This window comes from Schistocerca cancellata, chromosome 3, assembly GCF_023864275.1.
Source record: "Schistocerca cancellata isolate TAMUIC-IGC-003103 chromosome 3, iqSchCanc2.1, whole genome shotgun sequence".
NCBI lineage: Eukaryota > Metazoa > Arthropoda > Insecta > Orthoptera > Acrididae > Schistocerca > Schistocerca cancellata.
In genome coordinates, this window is record NC_064628.1 from 630,885,452 (window position 1) to 630,911,452 (window position 26,001).

Below are 26,001 nucleotides of genomic sequence, written 5' to 3' on the forward strand. Positions count from 1 at the left end.
AGGCAATCACCCCTTCCTGGGCCTGGCCTGTACCAGGGGGTATGTGTGAATCCTACCTGTCAACCCAGGGCTAGGAATTTTGTATTACCCACCCACCTGTTATGCATCAAGACGTGTGGACCGGCCTTCAGGAGTGCATAGGGTGGAAGATAATAAAGAGGAGCTTCAAACACCGAAGCGGAGGATGGATAGGAGAAGGTGAAAGAAAAAAGGAACGAAAACCAGTGGTGAGACTGTTCTGTCTGCCACCGAAAATGTGGAACACATTCTGAAAGACACCCCAGACATGTTCCCCATGGGAGGGGCACCGAAGGGAAAAAATGGTGCTAAGGCTGGGGCCCCATAGCAGCCAAGCACAAACCCGCCAAAGAGAGGCAAGTCCCCTGGGGGTGATTGTGTTTATAGAAAACATTTAAGTTACAAGTGAGCAACTATATGAAAATGGAAACACTATGAGAAAACATTCTCTAAAAAGATAAACAATATAGATTAAAAAAAGAAAAAAAAGAAAAAGAAAGAAAGAAAGGAAGGAAGAAAGAAAGAAAGAAAAGAAGGAAGGAAGGAAGGAAGGAAGAAAGAAAGAAAGGAAAGTAGAAAGAAAGGAAGGAAGAAAAAGAAAAAAATTAAGACTAATGCCCATGGAAAGTATTCAACAGCAAAATTACACTCAGGAGCATGAAATTTATAGCCATACCTTACAGATATGCACATATGTAATTAGTTATTTTTGCAAATAAGAACCGACCCTGCCTATAAGACAATAGCTTAAGGCACCAACATGAATTTAAGCATATACAATGTATTCCACTGACAATTCTCTTACTTTTGGAAATCAATGAAATTGAATGGAAGTAAAACCAAGGAAAAATATACTGATGTAGCTCAGAAATAATGGGAAATACTAAATACCACAACAATACTTTGATGAATATCCCATCACAGAAACAATATAAAAAGATAAGGACACTTAACCTCATGTACACATTAATGGTGGGTGGAAATAAAGCAAAGCAGCCAATAATCTGAAGATTGTTTTGAACACTACAGTGCTTAATTAGCCTGGTTCTGTTGGAGGTAGCATGCTGTTACCTTCCCCTGACCTCTGGACTGATTGCCCAGCCAGCTATACTGGGACCTACAGCATAGGCTGAATTCCAAACCACGGTGCAACTCAGCATTTCTCAGATCAATAAACATTGTCAGAGGTGAAAGAAATAAGTGACAAAAATCCTAAGATTGACTGGGGATTGAAACTGTGACCTTGGATTTGTAGTCTGGCACTTAACCAAGGCACAATTAAGCTACTTATGACTGTATTAGCTTTTGGACTTAGATAGAAGAAATATACAGAGTAAAATTAGTTTTAATGTTTTCTATAATCCTGTCATGATTATAACACCAAATATGAACATACAAAAATTCCTAATGATATTGGTTTGCTTTTTAACACTTGAAAGTTGTGATATTAAAATTAGGATCCCATCAGATACTTATCATCATTTTCTTATGGCCAGGAGAAAATTTAATGAGCTAGTTCGGAAACACTAAATTCATGATGTCCAAAATTCTTTTATTTTCCAATGTAGTCACCATTAATAACAACGAAATTCATTCAATGTTTTCCCAATAAGTAGATATCGTCTCTGAAATGTAACTTTAAAAGGTATCGAGGATACCCATACTAGACTACAATGGTCTCTAGTTTTACCTTTAAAAATCCTGTGAGAATAGGTGGAAGTCTAAGGATGGGAAATTTACTGAATAAGTTGTTTGTTTAAGCCATTCGTACTTCAAACTCTCATTGGCTCAGAGAATAAGTGCAAAATTTTCTAGGAGATTTTTAGGTTGTTCTGGCAATAGGTAAAAATAATCCCTTCTGATTCCTAGAAAATAAAAATTCTAGCTTTATGGCAGACAAAACCGACAACATCTTTATTGATGTTGGGCCATCGAATTCCAGTCGTTTGGTAATATTGTTCTTGTCATAAAAATGTGGACTCATGTCTCATCCAGAGTAACAAATCTGCGCATAAAACCAATTGAATTTATCTTTGAATACTCAAAGATTCGTGAAACTTCCTGGCAGATTAAAACTGTGTGCCAGACAGAGACTCGAACTTGGGACCTTTGCATTTTGCGAGCAAGTGCTGTACCATCTGAGTTACCCAAGCACGACTCACGACCCACCCTCACAGCTTCAAATCTGCCAGTACCTCGTCTCCTACCTTCCAAACTTCACAGAAGTTCTTCTGCAAACCTTGCAGAACTAGCATTCCCAGAAGAAAGGATATTGTGGAGACATGGCTTAGCCACACTCTTGTGCAATATCTATCTGAAACTTGTTACACTATGCTCCCACGTTTAACTATGATAATCTATTATTGTATGACTATGGCTTTGCAAGTGAAAAAAACTAGTTTGAACACTAACAAATACTGCAAAAAATTAACATTTTGTGTTACACTTTATAATTACAAATGCCTTACGAGTCTCTGGATATTGTTTATTTCTTTCTCACTTGTTCTGTTATTACTGTGATACTGTCATGGCAACATTTGCTTTTCCTAATCTCATTCTGTTTTTTTTTTATTTGAACATCCTCTGATGACAAAATTTCAATACTTCTGTGTTAACAGTGATTTGGTGAAGGTAAGAAAAAATATGTTTACTATAAGCTGCAAGCTAATGTTTCACTGAACACAGAGTGGAATCTTGTACTCATGCTCCCAATCCTTACCGTGTATAGCATCTCTATTAGAGTCATATTTATTCTCTTTTTGTTGACACTGCTTCTATGCCTCTTCAATATATGCTTTACATTTCCAAGACACAGAAGGGTCTTTTCCTTCAGTTCCACGCTACACCAATTTTTGCAAAAGTATAGTCAGTCCACAGTTACATAAATATATAAATTTAAATCAAAAAAGATACTTACTGTTGCCAACTTCTTTTATAGTTCTGTACTGCCTCAGACACAAAAATAACAGGCATTTTCTGTTGACGCTGGAGCCAAAATGTGACTCTGACAGAATATTGTTAGTGACAAGATGTGTTGCTACTGTTTTTATACATAGCCTTTGTAAAAGCCTTCAGAAATGCTGCTAGTAAGAAAACTGGCCTGTAAATTGTCTCCTCTGTTTCTCCATTTTACAGTAAAAAATATTTAATAATGAATATTTTAATCTTCTGAAACGATACTGCATAGAAGACTTATTGCAGCACTAATATATGGTGCATTTATCTTTAAAACCCTATCAGATTTTTATTATGCCCATTTAAATGATCATTATGATGATTTTTCTAAAGCCTCAAAAATGTGGTTATTAGTTCCTTTATCCTCACAATCAAAGGAACAGTTGAAGAGTTTTGCATCTAGGGTCAAAAGCTATGGCATTGTCTCAAGAAATTAATTACAAAGAGTGGACAGAGTAATGATGATGAAAGATGTAGGGCACGCACGTTTGGCAGGTGGCTCTAACTATGATGATGTTGTACATATTTTGTGGACATATCTCGATGCAAGGGCAAGCGATGAATGTAATTTCAATCTATTCAGTACAATAACTTCAAGTAAAACACTGTGAAGTGAATCAAATGATGATCTCAACTCATAAAATTTTACGGATAGCTCAAGTACAGAATAGTGGGAATTAAAATTGGTATAAAGCTTATTCGGAGTAGCACAAGTTTGCTAAAGCCAGAGAACACATACAAATATGTGCAATGTCATAATGATAACATAACAGTGGAAAAAAAGAATTACAAGGTTCGAAGGATGACTGACTTCTTCTGTCTATCCACAACACTTTTCCATTTCAGGTTGTATCACTTGTTTTGTGGTATATCTTATCAATATTTTATTTTTCACATACTGATTAACACTTTCAGTGGTAATCTACACAGCATGTGCCACAAGTAAAAAATACTATTCTTGTAACTGCAGCACTTGTCTGTTAATGTAATTACAGACAATTAAGAATCATCACAATCCTACTTTTTTTTTTTTTTACAGTCTGAGTCATTTAAGAAGCTGTTCAGTGGTGCAGTAGTGATAATGACAGATGCAGGGTTTTAATGGCAATATTTTTTGAAATATCAACCATCAACACCATAAACATGCTCTGGGACAAAACAAAATGTTCTTTGACGTTAATGATAGCACCAATGAGCAAAACATTAGCATTTTACTTCTTTTCATACAAATTTTCATTAACATTTAACTGTTCTATCAATTCAATATCACATAAGAAACAGATCAACTGTAGTGCACCATACCTCCTCTTCCGAGTAACAGTTTTTACTTCATCAGGTATATCATCACAATCTGGAGCATCTGGTTGTGAATTTGCTTGTGACACACTCAAATTTTTTAGCAAGTGTCCTACAGAATCCATCAGTTTCCTGAAGAAACAAAGGTAAAATATAAAAGAAATATCTACGTATATCTTACATAAAGATAAGCACAATGAAGTCTTAGCATTAGTAATATTACGAAAAGAAAGGAAAGGAATGAATAAACAACATTGGTATAAAACCTGTCCACAAACTACCAAGATTTGAATCTTAATTTTTAAAAGAAAAAACTCAGTCCTAAAGTTTTACTACAGCCTTTAACTTCTATCAGGTCCTACAGCTGAAGAGAAAATAGGGCATATTCGGTTCAATTTTTCTTCTGAACAGTGTTCACAAGATGTACAGTTTGCTTCTGTTTCGCTTTAGCGCGCAAAACCTACTGTGGTCATATGCGCCCAAATCAAATTATAGAACACAAAGGCAGAGGAGTTAAAAAACGACTAGTCAATCCCAATTGACATAAGACAGTTAAAAACAGGGACGTGGAAAAAGTGCTAAAAAAGACACCATACAGAAACGGAGGTCCAAAACTAAAAATTAAACGGCCTTCACCATATTACTTTGGTGTATAAAAAGTAAAACGTGGTCAACAGCCCGCACGTCATTTGCTAAAATGGCCAATAAATCAGACGAAAAATCCAAGCGGGAACATAAACAGTTAAAAAATGGGCATTCCGTCAGGAAATGGCAGACAGTTAAAACTTGGGCACAATGTGTACAAATTGGTGGGGTAGCACCACTTCTCGAATGACCAAGAGTGCAAGTGACGGTTTTCCTGGACCCTTTGCTCTATGGAATGGGTGGTATACAGCGCACATACACTTTGACGGGTGCCGAGTGAGTCTGAGCAGAGGACACAATTGAAAAGTCTGTGGCGCCAGATGTACTCCATGGCCTGATACAATGCAAAGAGCTCAGTTCTGAGAGCCATCAGTGTCCACAAAAGTACTATTGTGAAGTTCCTTTCAACGGTTGTGAAACTACAGGCAATAGAGAAAGGCTGGAGTAGTGTCCTTAGGAAGTCAATGAAGGCCAAGGTTAACATGGGCCACTTCTCGGTGCCAAGGTGAAGGATTAACACCCACCAGGAAAGTTGTAGATAGTGTGAAGTTAAGCCGCTGTAGCAAGTGCCGAAAGCAGAATCCAGGAGGTAACAGAGAAGAAGGACAGGCCCCATACTGGCGGAAGGAGGAGGCATAGGATGGGTGACCATGCATGGCAGACAAATGGCATACATACCTGCTCAGGAGAAAGTCACTGTGGTAGGACAGTGGTAGTTCTGCATCTTCAGCATGCAGACTCTCAACCGGGCTAGTGTAAAAGGAGACAGTGGCCAAACAGATGCCATGATTGTGGATAGTGTTGAGACGGCATAAGAGGGATGGATGTGCAGACGTGTAAATGAAGCACCCATAATCGAGTTTCAAAAGGACATAGGACTGGTACAAACGGAGGAGGGTGGATCGATCTGGACCCCAGGAAGTACCATTGAGGACACGTAGGACGTTGAGGGACTGTGAACAGTAGGCTGCCAGGTAAGACACATCGGAGGACCAAGAGTGTTTCTATCAAACATTATCCCCAGGAATTTCGTAGTTTCAACGAATGGAAGAGCAACAGGCCCAAGCTGTAAAGATGGTGGGAGAAACCATTTGTGCCGCCAGAAATTCACACAGACAGTTTTGTCAATGGAAAAACGAATGCCCCTGTCGATGCTCCAGGAATAAAGACAATCAAGACATCGCTGAAGACGTCGCTCAGTGAGACAGGCCCGTGGAGAACTGCAATATATGGGAAAATCACCAATAAAAAGGGACCAGAGATGCCCAGTGGGAGACAGACCATTATAGGATTAATGGAAACAGCAAAGAGGACAATGCTCAGGGTGGAACCCTGAGGCACACCATTTTCCTGGATAGAGGTGTCCGACAACGCAGAACCCACACACACGTTGAAAACTCGGAGTTTTAAAAATTCCCAAAGGAAACAAGGCAGGTGGCCATGGAAGCCCCACACGTAAAGACCAAGGAGAATACCAGTTCTCCAGCAGGTGTCGCAGGCCTTCTCCAAATCTGAAAACTCAGCCACAGTCTGTGATTTCAGCAGAAAGCCGTTCATGATATGGATGAACAAAGTAATGAGATGGTCAACTGCAGAACGTCGCACTTGAAATCCGCATTGTGCATTCTTTAGTAAATTGCGAGACTCAAACTACCATACCAGCCGGACACGGATCATATGTTCCATCACTTTGCAAACACAGCTGGTAAGAGAGATGGGGCGGCATCTAGAAGGAAGTTTTTTGTCCTTACCAGGCTTAGGTATGGATATGACAGTGGCTTCACGCCAAAGTTCGGGAAATGTGTCCTCTGCCCAGGTGCGGATGTATGTGTTAAGCAGAAAGTGCTTGCCCGCTAGAGAAAGGCGCTACAACATCTGAATGTGGACAGTGTCTGGCCCTTGGGCGGAGGATTTGGATGAAGTGAGAGCACAATCTAGCTCCCTCATACTAAAGGCAGCATTGTAGCACTCACGATTCTGCTCGTTTCCGATCGAGGGAGGCAGGGTGATAGTGGGAAGAGCTTGACACTTCCGCAAAATGGTGACCCAAGGTGTTAGAGATAGCAATAGGGTCCACGATAACATCATCTGCTACTGTCAAGCTGGAAACTGGCTGAATGGATCTTGGTCCCAGAGAGCCGTCAGAAGTTGGCCCACATGACAGAGGAAGGTGTGAAATTGTTAAAAGAACTAGTGAATGAAGTCCAGTTAGCCCTTTTGCTATCCCGAAGGACACAACGACACTTTGCATGCATCTGTTTATGATGAATGCAGTTTGCCATCACAGGATCTGCAGCAGTAAGGATAACGTTTGTGCGATAATCCACCTGGCCATCACAACTGGGGAAATGTTTTTCTTCAAAGGTCACCTGGGAGGAGTAAAGCCGCCAGTCATCCTTAGCAAGCTGCCACTTGGGTGTGCACACAGGCTGCGCAGGAGTCAGGAAACAGATAGCATATGGGAAATGGTCTCTTGAGTAGGCGTCAGAAAGAACAGACCACTCAAGACGATGGGCGAGCTGGGCAGTGCAGAGTTAGGTCCAAATGTGAATAGGTGTGCGAGGATTGGGAAGGAAAGTTGGTGCTCCAGTGTTAAGGCAGAAGAGGTTGTGTCGATTAAGACGATCAGCCAAGAGGGCACATCTCTGACAGGTTCTGGGAGAATCCCAAAGGAGATGATGGGCATTAAAGTCACTGAGTAGCAGAAATGGGAGAGGTAGCTGCCCAGTAAGCTGAGGGAAGTCTGCCCTGGTGACACCAAATGACAGAGGGACATAAATGGTACAGGGGGAAAAAGTCAGGTGGGGAAGGAAAAGGCGAACTGCAACAGCTTGAAAATGGGTAGTCAGGGAGACGGATTGACTATAATGTCATCCCGTATGAGCAGCATGACGCCTCCATGAGATGGAATGCCAACCTCAGGGGGAAGGTCAAAGTAAATCGGGAAGAAATGTGAAAGCTCAAAGCGGTCGTGAGGGCGGAATTTCATTTCCTAAAGGCAGAGTATAAGGGGAGGCTGAGATGCTAAAAGCAACTGTAAATCCTCTTTGTGGGACCAAAGGCCTCGAACGTTGCTTTGGAGGAGAGTCATGATGAGGAAGAGATGTAGGGGTGTCAGCTCGGCAGCTACTGAGTGACAGCCTGGGAAGAGTTGCTGCTACAGGGCACAGAAGCAGGAGGATCCTGCTCTGTGGGGTCCACAGAAGCATTGGCTTGCTTATGTTCCCTGTCTGTGGAGTCCAATGCTGAAAAAATGGTTTGTGGTGCACACCGGTGACACGGAGGCTGGCCATTTGACTTTGGTGGACTTCTTCAAGCCTTTCCGGTTAGAGGAAGACTCGGGTGGCCAGCCATTTGCCTTTGGTGGACTTCTCAAGCCTTTCCGGTTAGAGGAAGACTCGGGTGTTGTTTGGCTGGAGGGCTGTAGGAAGTCTTCGCAGGAGAACTCCTCCTGTCCTTTCCAGCCTGCCTATCAGTGGTGTAGCTGGTGGCTTCGCCCCTTGAGGCGAGAGTTTGATGGCTTGTTGCACAGCTGGATGGGAGGATGGCGATGCTCAGAGCTGAATTTGAGGTTGCATGTCTGCATGGCCATATTCTCTTTTTTTTTTTTTTTTTTTTTTTTTTTTTACCCGATCTCTTGGACAGCCCGCTCATCAAGATAAATGGGAAAATCCCAAGGGGCGGCGGCATGACCACCATTGCAGCTGATACAGCAGAGAGAAGGAAGTGGACAATCACCCTTGTGCACATTTCTACCTCAGGTTACACATTTGACTGGGTGTCAACAACACATTCGAGTGTGGTTGAAATTATGACACTGGTAGCAGCACATCGGTTTTGGAATGTACAGCCGGACTGTGATAATTTCATAGCCTGATTTCATCTTGGACGGAAGCACCACTCCATCAAAGGTGAGAAAGAGAGGGCGATTGGGGACTAAGGAGGAATCTGCCTTTTTAATCACCCGATGGATGACAATGATACCTTAACCAGAGAGGTAAGATTTGATTTTGGCCTCAGTTAGACCGTCGAGCAGCCTAGTATAAATAAAACAACGGGAAGAATTTAAAGTTCTATGAGCCTCGAAAAGAGCAGAGTAGCCGTGGAGAAGCGAGGCGGCAAGCAGTTGTTTTGCCTGAAAATCTGAAGTAGCCTCCAAAAGCAAAGTGTCATTCCGTAAACAAGAGCAGGATTTCATAGTGCCGGAAACTGCATCAACATCTTTCTGAATAATAAACGGATTTACTGTGGCGAAGGACTGACCGTCTTCAGTATGTGGGAGCATGAGGAACCGCAGTGCAATGGGAAGGGTCTTTGAATCGTTAGCCTCATTATGTTTATGCTTTGTAGACGTTGATTGTCAAGATGATTGGCTCATTGCAAGAAAATCCACCATGATTGCCAGCATCTCTGATGGCGTGCTCCTTCCAATTGGGGGCCCTCTTCACAAGGGGCGCATCTACCTTGGGTGATTGTTCACACATCCCAAACACCTGACAGAGGCACCAATTGGCAATTTGGGAAGGTTGCAGCTCAGGCAATCACCCCTCTTTGGGCCTGGTCTGTACCAGGGGCTACGTGCAAACCCCACCTGTCGACCCGAGGCTTGGAATTACATGTTACCCAGTCACCTGTTATGTGTCGTGTCAGACATGTGGGCCGGCCTTCAGGAGCTCACAGGAAGGAAGATGAAAAAGAGGAGCCTCAAATGCGAAAGTGGAGGAATGAGAGGAGATGGGTAACAAAGAAAAGAAAGGGAGCAAAAAAACAGTGATGAGACTATTCTTATGTCAGTGACAGACAATGAAGAGCGTTCCCAATGACACCCCAGAGATGTTCCCCAAGGGAGGGGAAAAAGAACAGTAAGAGGATAGACATGCAGCATGGAAAAGAAAAGATGATGCAAAGGCTGTGGTCCCTTGGCAGCCAAGCACAAACCCGCCAAAGAGTAGCATGCCGCCTGGAGGGAAGATAGTACAGTGGCAATTTACAACAAGATAAAAGGTCTGTCTGTGCCACAACTCTTTGGTACTCTTAATTTTTGCTCTGGAAACTCTGAATAAACTCTCACAACTTTACAATGAAAAAAATTCTGCTATTAGTGTACACTCTGCCCTTGTTTACTGCCCATATTACATCAAAATGAGAAAGGAAACCCCCTCTACAAAGACTATCTATAAGTCTTCACTACCAATTTATGTACAGGAAAGGACGAAAAGGTTCTATTTATTTTCTGGTAGTACTACTGCAAGAATAGAGGCTAAACTATTGCACCCTACACTTACATCACATAAGCCACACACAATGTGATGGTGCTAAATCTTTTTCAATATTTACCATCTCCAATACATTCATAGTAAATAGGAAATATCACATTTGAAGTTTTATGAAAGCACATTTCCTATAAAAACACTGTACCCAACTTCACACCAACATACTGCAGATATCAATTCCACCAGCTTAAATATTTGCAAGCTGCTACCCATGTTCATAATACTGATCCACAGTAAAAGTTACATCCACCACGCACAAAAGAGATAAAAATACCCCACGCACAAAAGAGATAAAAATACCTGTGCTGGACATAAATAATAAAAAGAATATTCATACAAAATTTCTAAAAGTTCTAAATAGATGACAACACATTTCAGTCGCATGGTATATAAATTTCAAAAATACATCTTCAAACCAACCAGCTTTAAAGTGAAGTGCAGTAGGTTCCTGCTTAATGTACCTTCCAAACATTATTAACACGCTCCCTCTCTCTCTCTCTCTCTCTCTCTCTCTCTCTCTCTCTCTCTCTCTCTGTGTGTGTGTGTGTGTGTGTGTGTGTGTGTGTGTGTGTGTGTTGGGATGGAGGAAGAAGCCTGTTACTTATGCAAAGCAAAACAAAGCTACAAAAAAGTTCAATATGTGTAAGAAACAGTATTTTCTTTTGAATGTAAAGCTGATGAACATGTTTCGATGACTTCCGCATTAATCTGGCCATAATGTTTTTGTAGACAGAGTAAATATCTGGTAATTTGCAAAAGTATCTCTTAAGAGGATGCCTATCTGAGCTATCTTAGATAAGCGATCTGAAAAGGATCTCTTATAGAAGTTGCAGTCTTTCTAACAACTTCTGTACAAAATCATGAATGCTTTCAGATCCTACACACAGATTACTTAAACAAGAAATATTTTCTGTTTCCACCTTTTAAAATGATCAAACTATTTAGAAGGCATTTTAGTACTTCCCTCTTGTGAAAGATCACATTTTTGTTGAGAGGAAATTGTAGGAAACACGTGTCCAGAGATATCAAGTCAGCTTGATGACTGTCTCAAAAGTGACATTTAAAGGTTAAAGAATTTTGGATGCATGAAGTGCAGCTATTATGTGTGGAATATCCTACGAACATGAGATCATGTTCTCGAAACAAGTTTCTTTCAAGAGAAAGGAAAAACTTTTATTAATTTGTTTAGTCCCAAAATATCACAGTACAGTACAACAGGGAAGCAGTCTAAATAACGGTTCTGCAAAAACTGTCTCACCATTCCGCAGTTTGTGCTAACACACACACACACACACACACACACACACACACGTTCATTATCAGGTTCCTCAAATCAATGTACACGATTCTGGTCTTGTGACGTGCCATCATCGTAAGGGAAAACAGCGAACAATAAGAAATGCAGGTGATCCGAAATAATGTTCACACAGTGCAAAACTGTTATGATGCCTTTGATTATCACCATAGGTCTCGTGGAAGCCCAGGAGAATTTCCCATATAGCATAATACTGCACACACTGTCCTGTTTCTACGGTGTGGCGTACACATTGAGCAGCCGATCGCCTGAATGACAGTGTATCCAGATACAAGAAGCGAGTTGCTGCTGCATGTACTCATCACATCATGCAACATATTTCCATTGATCCACTTTAAAACCACTTTCAAATCTCCATGATTCAGTGTCTACTGCAATTATAACTCACAATGTCATTAGGTCAACAAGGAAATACACAGAAGTCATCTGCTATGGAGCCCCACATTCAACAGTGTGCGCTGAATGGTGTGTTTCAAAATACTTGCATGTGTATCAGCACCAGCAGTGTGCTGTTGTCAGATTTGCCTCTGATCCTCATACTCTGTGATGAGGCATGGATCTCCAACACCTTGTTGTCATGGTGTCACCATCTAAAAACCAGTTTTCACAGACGCTCGTGACTGGAAGATGTGAACACTCAACCAGCTTTACAATTTCCAAGAAATCAGTTTCCAGGGGGTGTGCCATAACAAACAGATTTTGTTGAAGTAGCCTACATCAGACAATATACCTGTTTGGGGCCCATGTTGTTGCTAGAATGGTTGCCTGTTCATCTCTGTTCCACTGCTATATTTTCCTTGCCATGCCACATGCTCACAACACTATCAGGCAAGATTCAATCTTGTGTTAGGCAGTGGTCATGTTAGGCTTAACAGTACATACAAGGGGCGTTTGAAAAGTCCGTGCAAAAATAGAAACTACTTACGTATTTGGGGTAAACATGTTTTATTTTTCTACACAGTCTCCTTTTAGAATTATATACTTCATCCAACACTGTTCTAATTTGTTGATTCCTTCCAAATAATAGGAATTGTCCAAGTCTGCAAAATAGCTATTAGTTGCTGCAATCACCTCATTGTTTGAATAAAATCTTTCTTCAAATTGGTGAACAAATAGTAGTCCGAGGGAGCCAAGTCTCGGGAACAGGGGGGATGTGAAACAAGTTGGAATCCTATTTCCATTAATTTTGCGACCACAACTGCTGAGGTGTGTGCTGGTGCATTGTTGTGATGGAAAAGGACTTTTTTGCAGTCCAATTGCCAGCGTTTTTCTTGCAGCTCAGTTTTCAAACGGTCCAATAACGATGAATAATAAGCACCTGTAATAGTTTTACCCTTTTCCAGATAGTCGATAAGGATTACCCCTTGCGGCCGAAGGACTGGTCTTCGCCTTTTTTGGTGCAGATTCTCCCTTGGTAACCCATTGTTTAGATTGTTTTTTGGTCTCAGGAGTATAGTGATGTATCCATGTTTCATCCACAGTGACAAAACAACGCTTGAAGTCCTGCGGATTCTTCCTGAACAGTTGCAAACCAAGCTTGCAACACTTCACACGATTCGGTTTTGGTCAAGTGAGAGCAATCGTGGAACCTATCTTGCGGATAGCTTTCTCATGTCCAAATGAGTGTGCAAAATATTATGTACCCGTTCATTCAAGATGCCCACAGCACTAGCAATCTCACGCACCTTACGTCTTCTGTCATCCATCACCATATCATGGATTTTAACAATGATTTATGGATTCGTAACCTCCACAGGGCGTCTAGAACATTCAGCATCACTTGTGCCCAAATGGCCACTCCAAAAATTTTGAAACTACTTATGAACTGTTCTAATCAAGGTGCAGAGTCACTGTAATTTTATCAAGCTTCTCTTTAGTCTCCTGAGGTGTTTTGCCTTTCATAAAGTAATGTTTAATCACCACACGAAATTCTTCTTCGTCCATCTCTTTGACAATCACTCGACTTCCTTGATTCACACAAATGCCAAATACAAAGAAATAGACCAATATGGCTGAAACTTTGTGTGCTTTCTTTCCAAAGATGCTACTAACTAAACATGACCTCGATACGCGCTGGTGGTGCCATCTCTCTGACTTTGTACGGACTTTTCAAACACCCCTCGTATTTCACTTTCAGGCACTCAGTTATTAAAATATCTACCTGTCTCAACTCAATTCTAAACACTGGGAATTTTACTGCATCAAATGACATGATGCTGTAACACATTACCTTAACTACAACAGATTACTCATTCTTTGAAATTCCTGCTTCATATCTTTTAGAACAGAATGATATCAGGTTTTTTCAGCATTATAAGTGAAGAATGGATTTCTCAATATTTTAAAGTCTCTTCTATTCAATGATCATGGTAGAAAGATGAGATGAACTTCATCCCACAATCACAATGTTCATATTCCATACTCTCCACAATTATGTGGTACTGAGCAGTAAACATACTGAATGTCTTTCACAGCCATTATCTCTGATTAGCTCAAATTCAGAAGAGACAAATTCTCTTGAAGGTGAAATCAATTTGGACATCCAGTATCAGCCATTATTCGATAAAGCACACAGAGTTTGCAGAATAATTGAAAAGGATGCTCATTTTACAGAATAATTGAAAAGGATGCTCACTGCACCTATCAGCACAACCTGTATCCTCTATTTGTTGGCACCATTCTCTTAATATCTTGCAAGGGAGACTACACATGAGAATTATTTACAGTATATTGATACCATACCACATACTCCTGAAAATGGATGCTTGTAGTTTTCTAATTTTACAGATCTGTGCTTTTCATAGGCACTGACAAATACACTATCTCAGCTCAACTCATGAACCGACTTATACCTTCAACTTGCCGTAGGCTCCTTCCCTTTTCTCTGAAACTGTTTTAGTTCTGTCAACTGCTGTTTGATGGGTTTAAATCAAACAAACCAAAAATCAACATTCATCATCATATCTAAAGGTAATGCATGCCTAACAAACAAAGTCAGAGATAGGGCACAGGTCACACACAGGTACAATCATACTTTAAAACTGTACAAGAGAAGCTACAAGTACATATACTTCAATATACCTAACATTTTTCAATGGCTGCTTGAGATTTTCCCAATGAAATAATAACTTGAATGGTACTCAGGAATAACGACAGATGCTGATGTGGAAATACACAATATTTTACCAAGGCAGCTGCTTGTCCCCTTCAGGTGTAACTATCATGTAAACTGACACTCCACTACATTTCCCCACACTTTTACCTGAAGACAAGCACCTACTTTGTCGAAATATTGTGTAGTTTCCATGAAAACAACACACACACACACACACACACACACACACACACACACACACATATTAATATGAAAATTGCCCAAAGATGGGCCAACATGGAATTTTGTTTGACTATGACAGACCATCAGATTAAACACATTAGTTAACGAATGAGGAAGTGAGGGAGTTAGCTGCATCAGAAGGATCTCCGCCGGCAATTGTATGAAATAGCAAATTACAACTGGTGCCAAGTGAACTTTTAGTTCGGATGCACAAGTTCAAATTTACTCAGTCTCTATTTTCAATTGTGTAGGCAATGTAGTTTTGTAAAATCAAATGAATCATTTTGAAATTCCATGTAACTGCCACTATTTATATATAATCGGAATAAGGAAAGTTTATTGTTCAGACTTACCGAAAAATAATGATACTAAAGATCTAAACCAGCAGAGCAGCTGAATGCTGTGAGAGTTTATTTAAATTGGATGATCATTGATCTACGGATTTATCATCTGCATAAAACACTGTCATCACAATCTCAATCCTATTGGCAACAACTGGACTGAATAAAGTGGCACAGCCTGTATGACACAAACTATACTTTCATACTGAAGGTTATGTTTCAAATAGCATGATAACCCAACCCACAAAATTATGTCCAACATTTCTCCTACATAATATTCAAAAATTCAATCAATACCATGTGGTAGATGAAAAGATAACCTACATAGCATTTAATAGGTGGTGATTATGCAGTTGGTATCATTTGGGTTAAGCTGGTCATAATGTTTTATTTCATATATATACATGTGCACTCACCACAGAGTACAGAGATGAATAATGAAATGAAAAATTGGAATCAGCACAGACTAGATCAGTTCCTCAGTTTCCATTTAGTTGAAAAAAAGTATACAAGTGACATAGGTGAACTTCATCAGCAACAATAGTACTCTGTTAGCTTGCCAACAAGTGGTAGGAAGATGAAAAGGTGTTCTTCAATCTCAAAGCAGAAATGGACATTATATGTAATGGTGCTATGCTTCTAACTACAGTTTCAGTCTGAGGTGAAAAATCAATTTTTTTTCCTAAAAAGGAATTACTTTTAGATAAATCTTTGTTAAATGTTCATGCTGGAAAAATTTTAAAACAGCACATTCTTTTAAGAAAGTAAGCAACACAAAATATTCACTTATAAAAGCAATTTCCAAAGATGTCATTTCTACATAGATCTGTAGTTTGGAAGCCAGTATGCCATGGGTCAATATTAATGATTATTTGTTTATTATTTTGGTACATGTTAAACATATGTCAAATGTAAACTTGATTTCTAGCTGCCTTGTTTATATCGCTTTTTGAACTTGTTGGAAAGTTCTGGTAGAATTTAAATATAAGTGGCATGAGAATGAAAACGAGATAGATGGGAAAAATGTAAGTAAACGACTTATTATTTCAAAAGTAATAACTGTAACTGTTACTACATTTATAACACTGTGAAACAAGATAGTCAATGCCTTTATGGACAATTGTTTGCAGTTGCCTACAGAATGCTGATTGTGCTAGACATGCCCTCTTCCTCCAAAGCAAATTGATGGCCACAAATATCTTTCTTCAGGGCTGCAAACAATACGGAAATCACACAGGGAGGTATCGGGACACTATGCAGGATGCGTGAGGGCTTCCCAGTGAAACTTCTCCAGCATAGTCGAAACAGCAGGCACGCCAGCCTGCGAAAGTCATGAGGACCTTTTTCTTTGACTGCAAGGGCTCACTGCTCATAGAATTACTGGAACAAGGCACCACAATTAACGCACAGCGGTATGTGCACACTTTTCAAAAATTAAAACGCACAATCAAGATCAAATGACTAGGGATGTCAACTGACGGCATCATTCTGTTGCAGGTATTTGTGGCTGTCAATGTTCTTCAGACAGAGAATTGACACCTGGATACAATCATGATTCTGTAGGCAATTGAAAACTTTTTTCCATGAAGGCATTGACAGTCTTATCTCACAGTGGGATAAAAGGTGTATTAGCAAAGCGACTGAGTTAGTGAGTGACCTAGCTGAAGGAAGGGTTACTCCAAAAGCAGCAAGTTTTCTTTCTTTGTGTGAGTGTGTGTCTCAACAATTCAGCACTTCTGCTTTTCGTTGTGTGATCCCTTATACTCCTAAAGTAATACTCTTGGATATGTTTAGTTCAAATGAATAAACTGAGATAATGCATGTCAATTTCTTTGTTTAGAATGTTTTAACTTAGCAGGGCTTCATCCAAAATTGGTACAGCGGTCTGCTTTTTCACTTTCAATAGTTTAGAAATAGGAAGTGAATTCAATATGGCTGTATTTCTCTTGAGCATGAAGGTGATCTTGAAACTGGATCGACAGATGAAACCATATAAATGAAAGCTGAAAATTGTAGCTGTTGCTTCATCTGCAAGAATGTTTGGGCCTTTTGTGTGTGGGGGGGGGGAGGGGGGGGGAGAGGCAATGTGACCAATGTTTTGTAGGGAGTAGTTAGTATCGTTCTCATTAATTACAATGCAAAGCATAAAATTATATTGGGCACAATTGTATGCAACAATTCTGTACCAGCTACCTGAAAAAAAGTGTGACAGGTGGCCTGGATTGCAAAAGAAATAAAAATCATACTTGATCAGTGCAACAAAACTGCACAGAAAGATGGAAAAACTTAAGGTTCATAGGTATGAGTGCATGAAATATCTGTCTACTCTTTCTCTTTCGGACTTCCATCTATTACACCTAAATTTGTGACTGGAAAACATTTTGAGCTAATGATTCATTGCAAAAATGTTTTGTAAAATAGACTGATATAAAAAGAGACTACCAAGAAAAAAGTGCATTTTATTTAAGATCCACAGTCTTACACAACCAGGAAAAGTACTTTTCCACTATGCCTTATGTAGCATACTAGTTGTATTTCCTTCCACTTTTTTTTTCTATTCACTGTTGGTTTACTTAAAACAGTAGGAAATGGACTTGCATCCATTAACTACTACCCATTAATTTTCCGGTAATGTTAATAAAACAATGTGTGTATAGGAAGAAGTATTTATGTCGTGTGGCTGTTCTTGCGTCTGCTCTCAGATTTTTAAGAGCATTCTTTCTGTGATACCTTTATAATGACTACAGAAATCTTTGACAAGTTACGTAGCCTTTCTTTGAGAGTTCTTGCTTTCAATTAATCCAAGCTGGTACAGATCCAATGCTAATCAACAAACTGTAGGAGTAAATAGGACAAAAATTTTGCCAACAATCTTCTCTGTGGACAAACAGATTCTTACAATGAATTTCAGCTTGCCACCTGTTCTCCCCACAATTAGACTAATGTGATTATTACATCTTAAATTACTCCAGATGGATAATCAATAATGTTACTGGTTGACACTGATTCTAGTGACTGTCCCGCAATGGCGTTGAATGTAATGTTGACTTTTTTGTAAATTATAGTTTGTAATGTAGAGGGTCAGCAAATAATCACCTGCTTCCAGAGCTCGGAAACAATTTCCCAATGATGCAACACTTTCAAAATCAACATCTAGCCCGTGAATTATATACTAGATAATTTGTGTACACCATGAATACTAAAGGATTTATCACTTTTCCTTGAAGTACACCTGTCACTTTAGGTTCCAACGATTTCTCCTTACAAAGTTTTGTTTGTTAAGCTGTCTTCAGATCTAATCACATGTCTAGCCTTATATTCTTAAAGCACACATTTTCTAGGCTGCAATGGGGAACTCTATTGGAGACTTGTCAGAAATTAAAACAAAAATGTGTTAGACTGGGCTCCATTCTCTACAGAATTCTATTCTCACTGATAAAAAAAAAGTTAAAAAAGGAGAAACCTAGGCTTTACATGACCAGCACCTGCAGAATTTGTGTAGATTTTTAACGCCAAAAATGTTGTCATATACAAACCTGAAAGTGTATCAAAGTTCTATAATCAAATACTGAGGTGGAGGAGGAGGAGGCGGTTGTGGTGGCGTTGGTGATGGTGATGGTGATGGTGGTGGTGGTGGTGGTGGTAGGGGGGCGGGAGGAGGACAAAAGTAATTTATATTTCAGCAACATAATTTACTATTCGTAGTTGCTTACCTTTCTTTCTTCTTATCACTTCTGTTTTTGCCTTTATTTTCATTTCCTGGAATGCTTTTGGGGACACTGTTAGGTATAACTTCATTCTGTGACAATTTCTCATGACCTACTGAACTAACTTCATCATTATTTTGACATTCTTCAGACTTCTCTACAGATTCTATGTCTAATGACTCCATCTCCTCTACATCCAACACTCTATGAAGTCCTCTGTCAGAGCCTTCATTACTATGCTTTAAACTACAGTAATTTTCTGAATCACGCTCTTCCAAAGGATCATAAGAGCACTGCGGCTGCAATGATTTTTCACGAGCATTACTGTCAAATGTTTTTTCCAAAAATGCACGATGATGTTTTTCGTACTGTTCCTGAAAATGTTGTTTCCACAATTCTTGCCAGTACAAATCAGCTTCTGTCAGAGCTTGACCGTCACTGGCACTTTCACCTGATGAGGAGAATAGAGAACCACTGCGAACAGAGTCTTCAGTGTCACAGCTAAAGTCCAAGGAAGAAACTGTTATACGTGTGACATTTGTCATCGAGTCTGTGGTACCTGTCATGTTAGCAAGTCCACTGTTCGCAGACTCACAGCGATTAGAAAATCGCTGATTGTAGTCACTACTGCTGATACTGTCACTTGAAGTTTCTTCTGTGGTTGGAGGTGAAGGAAGGCTCCATTGTTCAATTTCATCCTTAACTTGCAGCTGGTCTGGAATGTTGCATTCTTCGGTTTTCTCTATATCACTTTTACCATTATCATCAACAATACACTGTGGTGTATTCACTGCATCAGTACCCAGCAAATTTGCACAACTTGCATCAAGTGGAAAATTTCTGTTATCAGTGGGGGCTTTTTCCGTTGGCGATTCTACATGCTGATTTAACTGTCTTGCTGCATTAGCACTTCCTTCTGAAGCTGCCGGTTGTTCTTCAATATTAAATTTATCTACCTGGTTCAGGTAGTCAGGGTTTATGTATTCCCCATACTTTGAAATCCAGCTTTCCCAGATGAGACGTTCTCCATTAATTGACCAGTATCTTTCCCATTCTGTTTGATTTGTAGCATCACACTCTGACAGATCTGCCCCACTATCACTGAGATGCAAACCACCTTTAGCAACAACTCCACCATCACCACGTATACTGTCATGTTCATCAGTAGAATAGTTATTATCTGTGTGAGATGCACTACAATAACAGCTCACAGCTTCCTCCTGAAAAAAAAAAAAAAGGAACACTCATATGTACACAACAATGAAGCCAATCATACCCAAAATAATTAAGAACAATGCACATTATATGCAAAATTGAGATACTGTAAATAGCTAAGTCCTTCTTGAAGTCCCCAAATCAAGTTATATTGTAGCAGTATTAATAATGTGAATCAGGTTGCTGAAATGTAATATGATCCCTGGTAAATTGCATGTGATCTGCACACACAATATGTAGCCCAACTAATTTATTGCATGAAAGCACATTGACTACGTTTTGAAAAGTAAACACCCAGTAACGTTAGTAATTAAATGTCATGTCTGCAATTACTGTAGAATTGAATAATAAGTACTCAAATTACAGAGGAGAAAGGAGGGACTAACTGTATGTATTATTCAGTGAATCACAAGGGGACTGTGCTCTCCCACTCAGAAACAACTTAACATTTCAATAAATGATGTATACAGCCTATTGGTTGCATAGTTTCTTGTTATAAACCTTCATTAGTTTTCAGTATAACTAAGGGTATCTTCTTCAGAAAGAGTAAAGTCACATAACTTACTTTAAGTTTAAATCTAATTTCTTCAGCTGATTTAAATCTACTGCATCCCATTACCCTTGTTTTACTTATACTGTTGTTAATCTTATGACCCCTTTTCAGGACACTATTCCATTCCTTTCATCTGCTATTTTAACTCCTTTGTGCAATTTTTTTATTTTCGTTCCTTCCCACTCCCTCTCCCTTCTTCTTCCCTGTCAAATTTCTCTTCTGTTCCCTTTATTGTTTCCTGAATAATAAACTAAGATGGGGGAGAGGCTACAATCCTGTTATACTCCCCCCTGAACCAGTGCTTTCCTTTCACATATCTCTCTCTCTCTATTTTCTCTCTCCTACATTCAGAACTTGAAACAGAGTCTTATAGTCAATACTGCCACAAGCTTTCTCTGAATCTACAGTGCTGCAAACAAATATTTGTCTTTCTTCAGCCTCTCTTCTAACACGTGTTGTTGGGTCAGTATTGTCTCATAGGTTTTTACACTTCTCCAGAAACCACATTCATCTTCTCCAATGTTAGCTTTGATCAATTTTTACATTCTTCTCTAAACACACTGACAGAAAAAAATGTCAACACCAAGAAATAATTAATGTAGAGTAATGGAATTTTGGGAATAGAATTTGCCTAGGTAATACATCTAAATGATTAATACTGCTAGTTCAAAGGTTAATGTAAGCATGAGAAAGGCCATTGTACATGCAAAATGCTGGTACATTAACAACTGGCATAACCGTCAGAATGTTGAATGCAAACACACATGCATTGTGCCTTATAGGTGCCGGATGTCAATTTGGGGGATGGAGTTCCATGCCTGTTCCACTTGGTTGATCAATAGAGGGATAGTTAATGCTAGCTGTGGATGACCCTGGAGTTGTCATCTGATGGATACCTCAAATGTATCGACTATAGCCAGATCTCGTGATCGAGAGCATGCCAAAGCAACATGTCAACATTCTGTAGAGCATGATGGATTACAACAGTGGTATGCAGGCGAACATTATCCTGTAGGGGAATACCTCCTGAACTGCTATTCATGAATGGCAGCACATTAGGTTGAATCACCAGACTGATATACAAATTTACAGTCCTGGTGCATGGGATAGCCGTGAGAGTGCTTCCGCTGTCATATGAAATAACACTCCAGACCATAATTCCAGGTGCAGGTCCAGTTGTGTCTAGGCTGCAGATACGTTCACTGCAGGTCCTCAACTGGTCACCACCTAGCCATCATACAACCATCACTGGCACTGAGCCGGAATCAGCTATCATCAGGAAACACAGTTCACCTCCACTTCATTCTCTAATAAGCTGCCGCCTGACAGCACTGAAGTTGCAAATAGTGGTGGTTTGGGGTCGGTGGAATGTACACTACAGAGAGTTTGGTTTGGAGCTGTCCTCTAAGTAATCTATTCGTAACAGTTTTGTTGTGTCACTGTTTTGCCAACTGCTGCTGCAGACACAGTAGGATGCATGACTGCCACATGCTGAACACAAATGACTTCCCTCTTGGTAATACCATACGGCCGTCCACATCTCTGTCCCGTGACTGTACCTTCCCATGGCCACCGCTGCCAGCAAACACGAACAGTAGTTACATTCCTGCCAAATCTTTCTGCAACAACACAAAAGGAACATCCACCTTCTCATACCCCTATTACAAACAACCTCATTCAAACTGTGTGCGCTGTTGTTAACAGTTTCTTCATCGTTTTAAGGCATTCTTGACTACCATCAACTCACTACGTCCAGTCTCAGAGGTAAGTAACACTCATGACCACTGCAGCACATATTTAAAGCAAATTGATTTGCATCCTTACTGTGGCACTTCTAGTAGCATATTCTGAGACTGGCATGAAATTTGGTCAGACGTCATCTTTCAGATGTAGAAACATGCCTACCAACTTTCATTTATCCTGCACAACTCATTCTTGGTGTTGACACTTCTTTTCCCAATCAGTATATTTCATGTCAATATTTTTACAATCAATTAGATAACGCCATTGATGTTAATGCCAGTGACACCTGTCGAGGTCTGGTACCCATGAACATGTCTGATCTTCATCCAGACTTTGGTAGGTGGCGTATGGCACCCAATGGTCGAGACATACCTCTCCCAACATTTATGTTTCCATCTTTTTATAAGCTGGCAAACGCAGGCTCGCAGTTGTTTAAAAGCTATAAGGTGCTCTAGGGAAGGGTGCCGTTTATGTTGCTGCAGAGCTCACTGATGCTCTTTAATGGCCTCAGTGATTTCCGGTGACCACCAAGGTACTGACTTTCGCCGGAGGCACCCTAAAGAACAAGGGATTGTGTTTCCCGCCGCAGAAATGGCCATTCTAGTGACCAGCTCAACTACCACATTGATAGTACCATGTGGGGGAGATTCAACAGTGACAGCAGAGTTGAAAGCTTCCCAGTCTGCCTGGTTTAAAGCCCATCTTGGTAGACATCTGGGGGAATGGCACTGGGGGAGTGACAGGATAATAGGACAGTGGTCACTACCACACAAGTCATTGTGGACTCTCCAGTGGACAGATGGGAGAAGTCCTTGGTTGCAGAGGCATGAATCAATGGCTGAGTAAGTGCTATGAGCCACATGTAAACGTGTGGGGGCCCCAGTATTTAAGAGACAAAGGTCGAGGTGAGACAGCAAAGTTTTGACATCTCTACCTCTGCCAGTAAGCACGGTGCCACCCCACAAGGGGTTATGGGTGTTAGAATCTCCTGAAAGTAGGAAAAGGTTTAGGGAGTTGTTGAATCAACGCAGCCAACGTATTCGCGAGTACTGCACCATCTGGAGGAAGATATACGTTATTTCCTACGCCATCCTTATCCTGGCAGCCACAGCTTCAAGAGGGGTTTGAAGGGGCACAGGTTCACTGCGTACCGAGTTCAAGACATAGACACAACCTCCACCTGACACACTATTACAGTCACTATGTTTCTTGTAATATCCCCTATAGCCACGGAGGACAGAGGTCCGCACTGCTGGGAACCAGGTTTCCTGGATGCAATGCAGAAAGCAAGTGTAAAGCTTAACAGTTGCCACAGCTCAGCCAGGCATTGGAAAAAACCGCAGCAATTCCACCGGATGGTGACTTTTTTTGAGGCTGGGAAGGCATGAAGCATGCAAGGAGGCAGGTTACACCTCAGGGTCACCTGCTGCCACCGACTGAGTATTTGTATCCATTCCTATTATGGATGAGGCATCAGTGAGATCCAGGTCGTCGGGGGACACTGAGATCTCCACCTCATCCTCAGGTGTAGAAATGGTAGGGAGTGGTGGTGTTGGGGTCACCGGAGGGTCCTTTTTCTTTGCAGACTTCTTTGTTTGTTTACCCTCTCGCTTCTCTTTAATGACTTACTGGGAGGATTTCTCCGAAATAGCTTCAGGCACAGAGGAAGACCGTGAAGCTCTTCGTCCAGCAGCTTTTGGCTCCTTTAGCCACTGGTGAGAGTCCGCAGTGGCATTAATGGAGACCTTGGCAGAGAGGGTCCCATGGGGGCCCTTCCGCATGAGAGGAGCCAGAAGGGTGTTGCTTCTCCAGCTGGGGGGGGGGGGGGGGGGACGATGTCCCCACCATTTGGAGGGGGGGGGGTGGCCTTGCTGCTGAAGTAGGTGTTTTGGGAGGAACGGAAGGAGATTTCCCCCCTACCACCAAGGGGACAGATGTACTCTGGTTGCCTGTTTGTGTCACAGAGTAAGGAGACACTGGCACTTGGGACGGCGATGGTGATGTAGCTGCAGCATACGTTGACGTCAACCGAATAGGGTGTAATCTTTCGAATTTACATTTAGCCTTTTGAAAGTCAATTGGTCCAGGGTCTTGTACTCCAAGATTTTCTGCTCCTTTTGGAGTACTGTGCAGTCTGGCAAGCAGGGAGAGTGCTGCTCTCCACAGTTGATACAAGTGGAAGGAGGCGCACATGGAGTATCCGAATGCAGTGGACGTCCGCAGTCTTGACATGTGGCATTGGAAGTGCAGCGGGAAGACACATGTCCAAATTTCCAGCACTTAAAGTACCGCATAGGGGGAAGGACATACAGTTTAACATCACAGCGGTAAACCATCAACTTGACCTTTTCAGGCAATGAATCACCATCAAAGGCCAAGATGAAGGCACCCAGTAGCAACCATGTTGTCTTTGGGCCCCCTGTAGTAAACATGCCTGATGAAATGATATATCTAGATTGGCATGGAGCTCGTTGTCAGACTGCAAGAGGAGATGCAATGGAAAATAATCCCCTGGACCATGCTGAGGCTTTTATGGGGAGTGACGGAAATAGGAATATCACCCAGTCGGTCACAAGTGAGTAACACTCGGGATTGGGCTGGGGATGCTGTCTGAATCAAGACCGCGCTGCTTCTCATCTTTGACATTGCTGTCACTTCCCTAAACTTATCCTCAAGGTGTTAAACAACAAATTGAGGCTTCGTAGGTTAGAAAGGAGACCCCATCCATTCTGCTACAGACTAAATACCGAGGTGAATATGGCTCTCTTCTTTCTGTAGCCATACGTTCCTCCAAAAGGAGTAGCGAAGGAAGGAAAAGATTTAGGGTCCTATCTGTCAGCATTGTACTCGATCTTGTCCCTCTTGGAAACTGCTGGCACTATAAGGTCCCAGCAAGAGACGACTTAGTCCGTTTCATTGCAGGTCATCCACCCTGATGCCACCCACTCCGATTTGGGAGCTCTCCCCACAGGCGCCACCCGGCCACAGCAAAGGCCACCTGGCAGGACAGCCGTTGCCGGGAGTCCTAATGCCCCAGGAAGACAGGCATCTACTCCTTGGCGTATGTGGGGAGTTTACAGCTCAGGCATCAGCACTGCGATCCCTGTGTTGTCAGGGGGCTACCACCAAATGGGTACATGACGGCCCCACCACAACAGACTGGCTACTGTGCTGGATATTGAGCGCAGAGAAATCCAATATTGTCTTGGGGGTGAAAGAGGACAAGAGAAAACAAAAGAAGATGACATACGCTGGAAAGTGTCCTCGCCCACACCGCTGAACTGCAGGTGGAGATGCAAAGACATGACAAGCGGTTCAGGAGATCGAATCTAAGGGCACTATAGATAACTCATGCACCACGTAAGGCACCCTTCCCTATACGGCCCGCACTTCCGTAGAATTTGGAAAGTGACAGGTCAAACCATAAAATGCGAGCTGAACTTATAGGGCCAAAAACTGAGACACTCTTTCAGTCACCTCTTACGACAGGCAGGGACATCTCGGGCCTATTCTAACCCCCAGATCCACAGGGGATCTGGCCATCTTTCTGATGGAGCATAAAATGTGATTCATCTGAAAAGGCCACTTGCCACTCAGTGGACA

General features: G+C 41.2%; 1 protein-coding gene across 1 annotated transcript in view; it reads right to left on the minus strand.

Moving 5' to 3' along the window:
* LOC126175557 (trimethylguanosine synthase) overlaps positions 1-26,001 on the minus strand; it is a 69,764-nt gene that overhangs the window by 34,487 nt on the left and 9,276 nt on the right. Inside the window, exons 3-4 of the mRNA XM_049922407.1 lie at positions 18,894-20,107; positions 4,276-4,401 (exon numbers count right to left, since the gene is read on the minus strand). Coding sequence (XP_049778364.1) covers positions 4,276-4,401; positions 18,894-20,107 — 1,340 coding nt within the window. The remainder of the gene's footprint in view (positions 1-4,275; positions 4,402-18,893; positions 20,108-26,001) is intronic.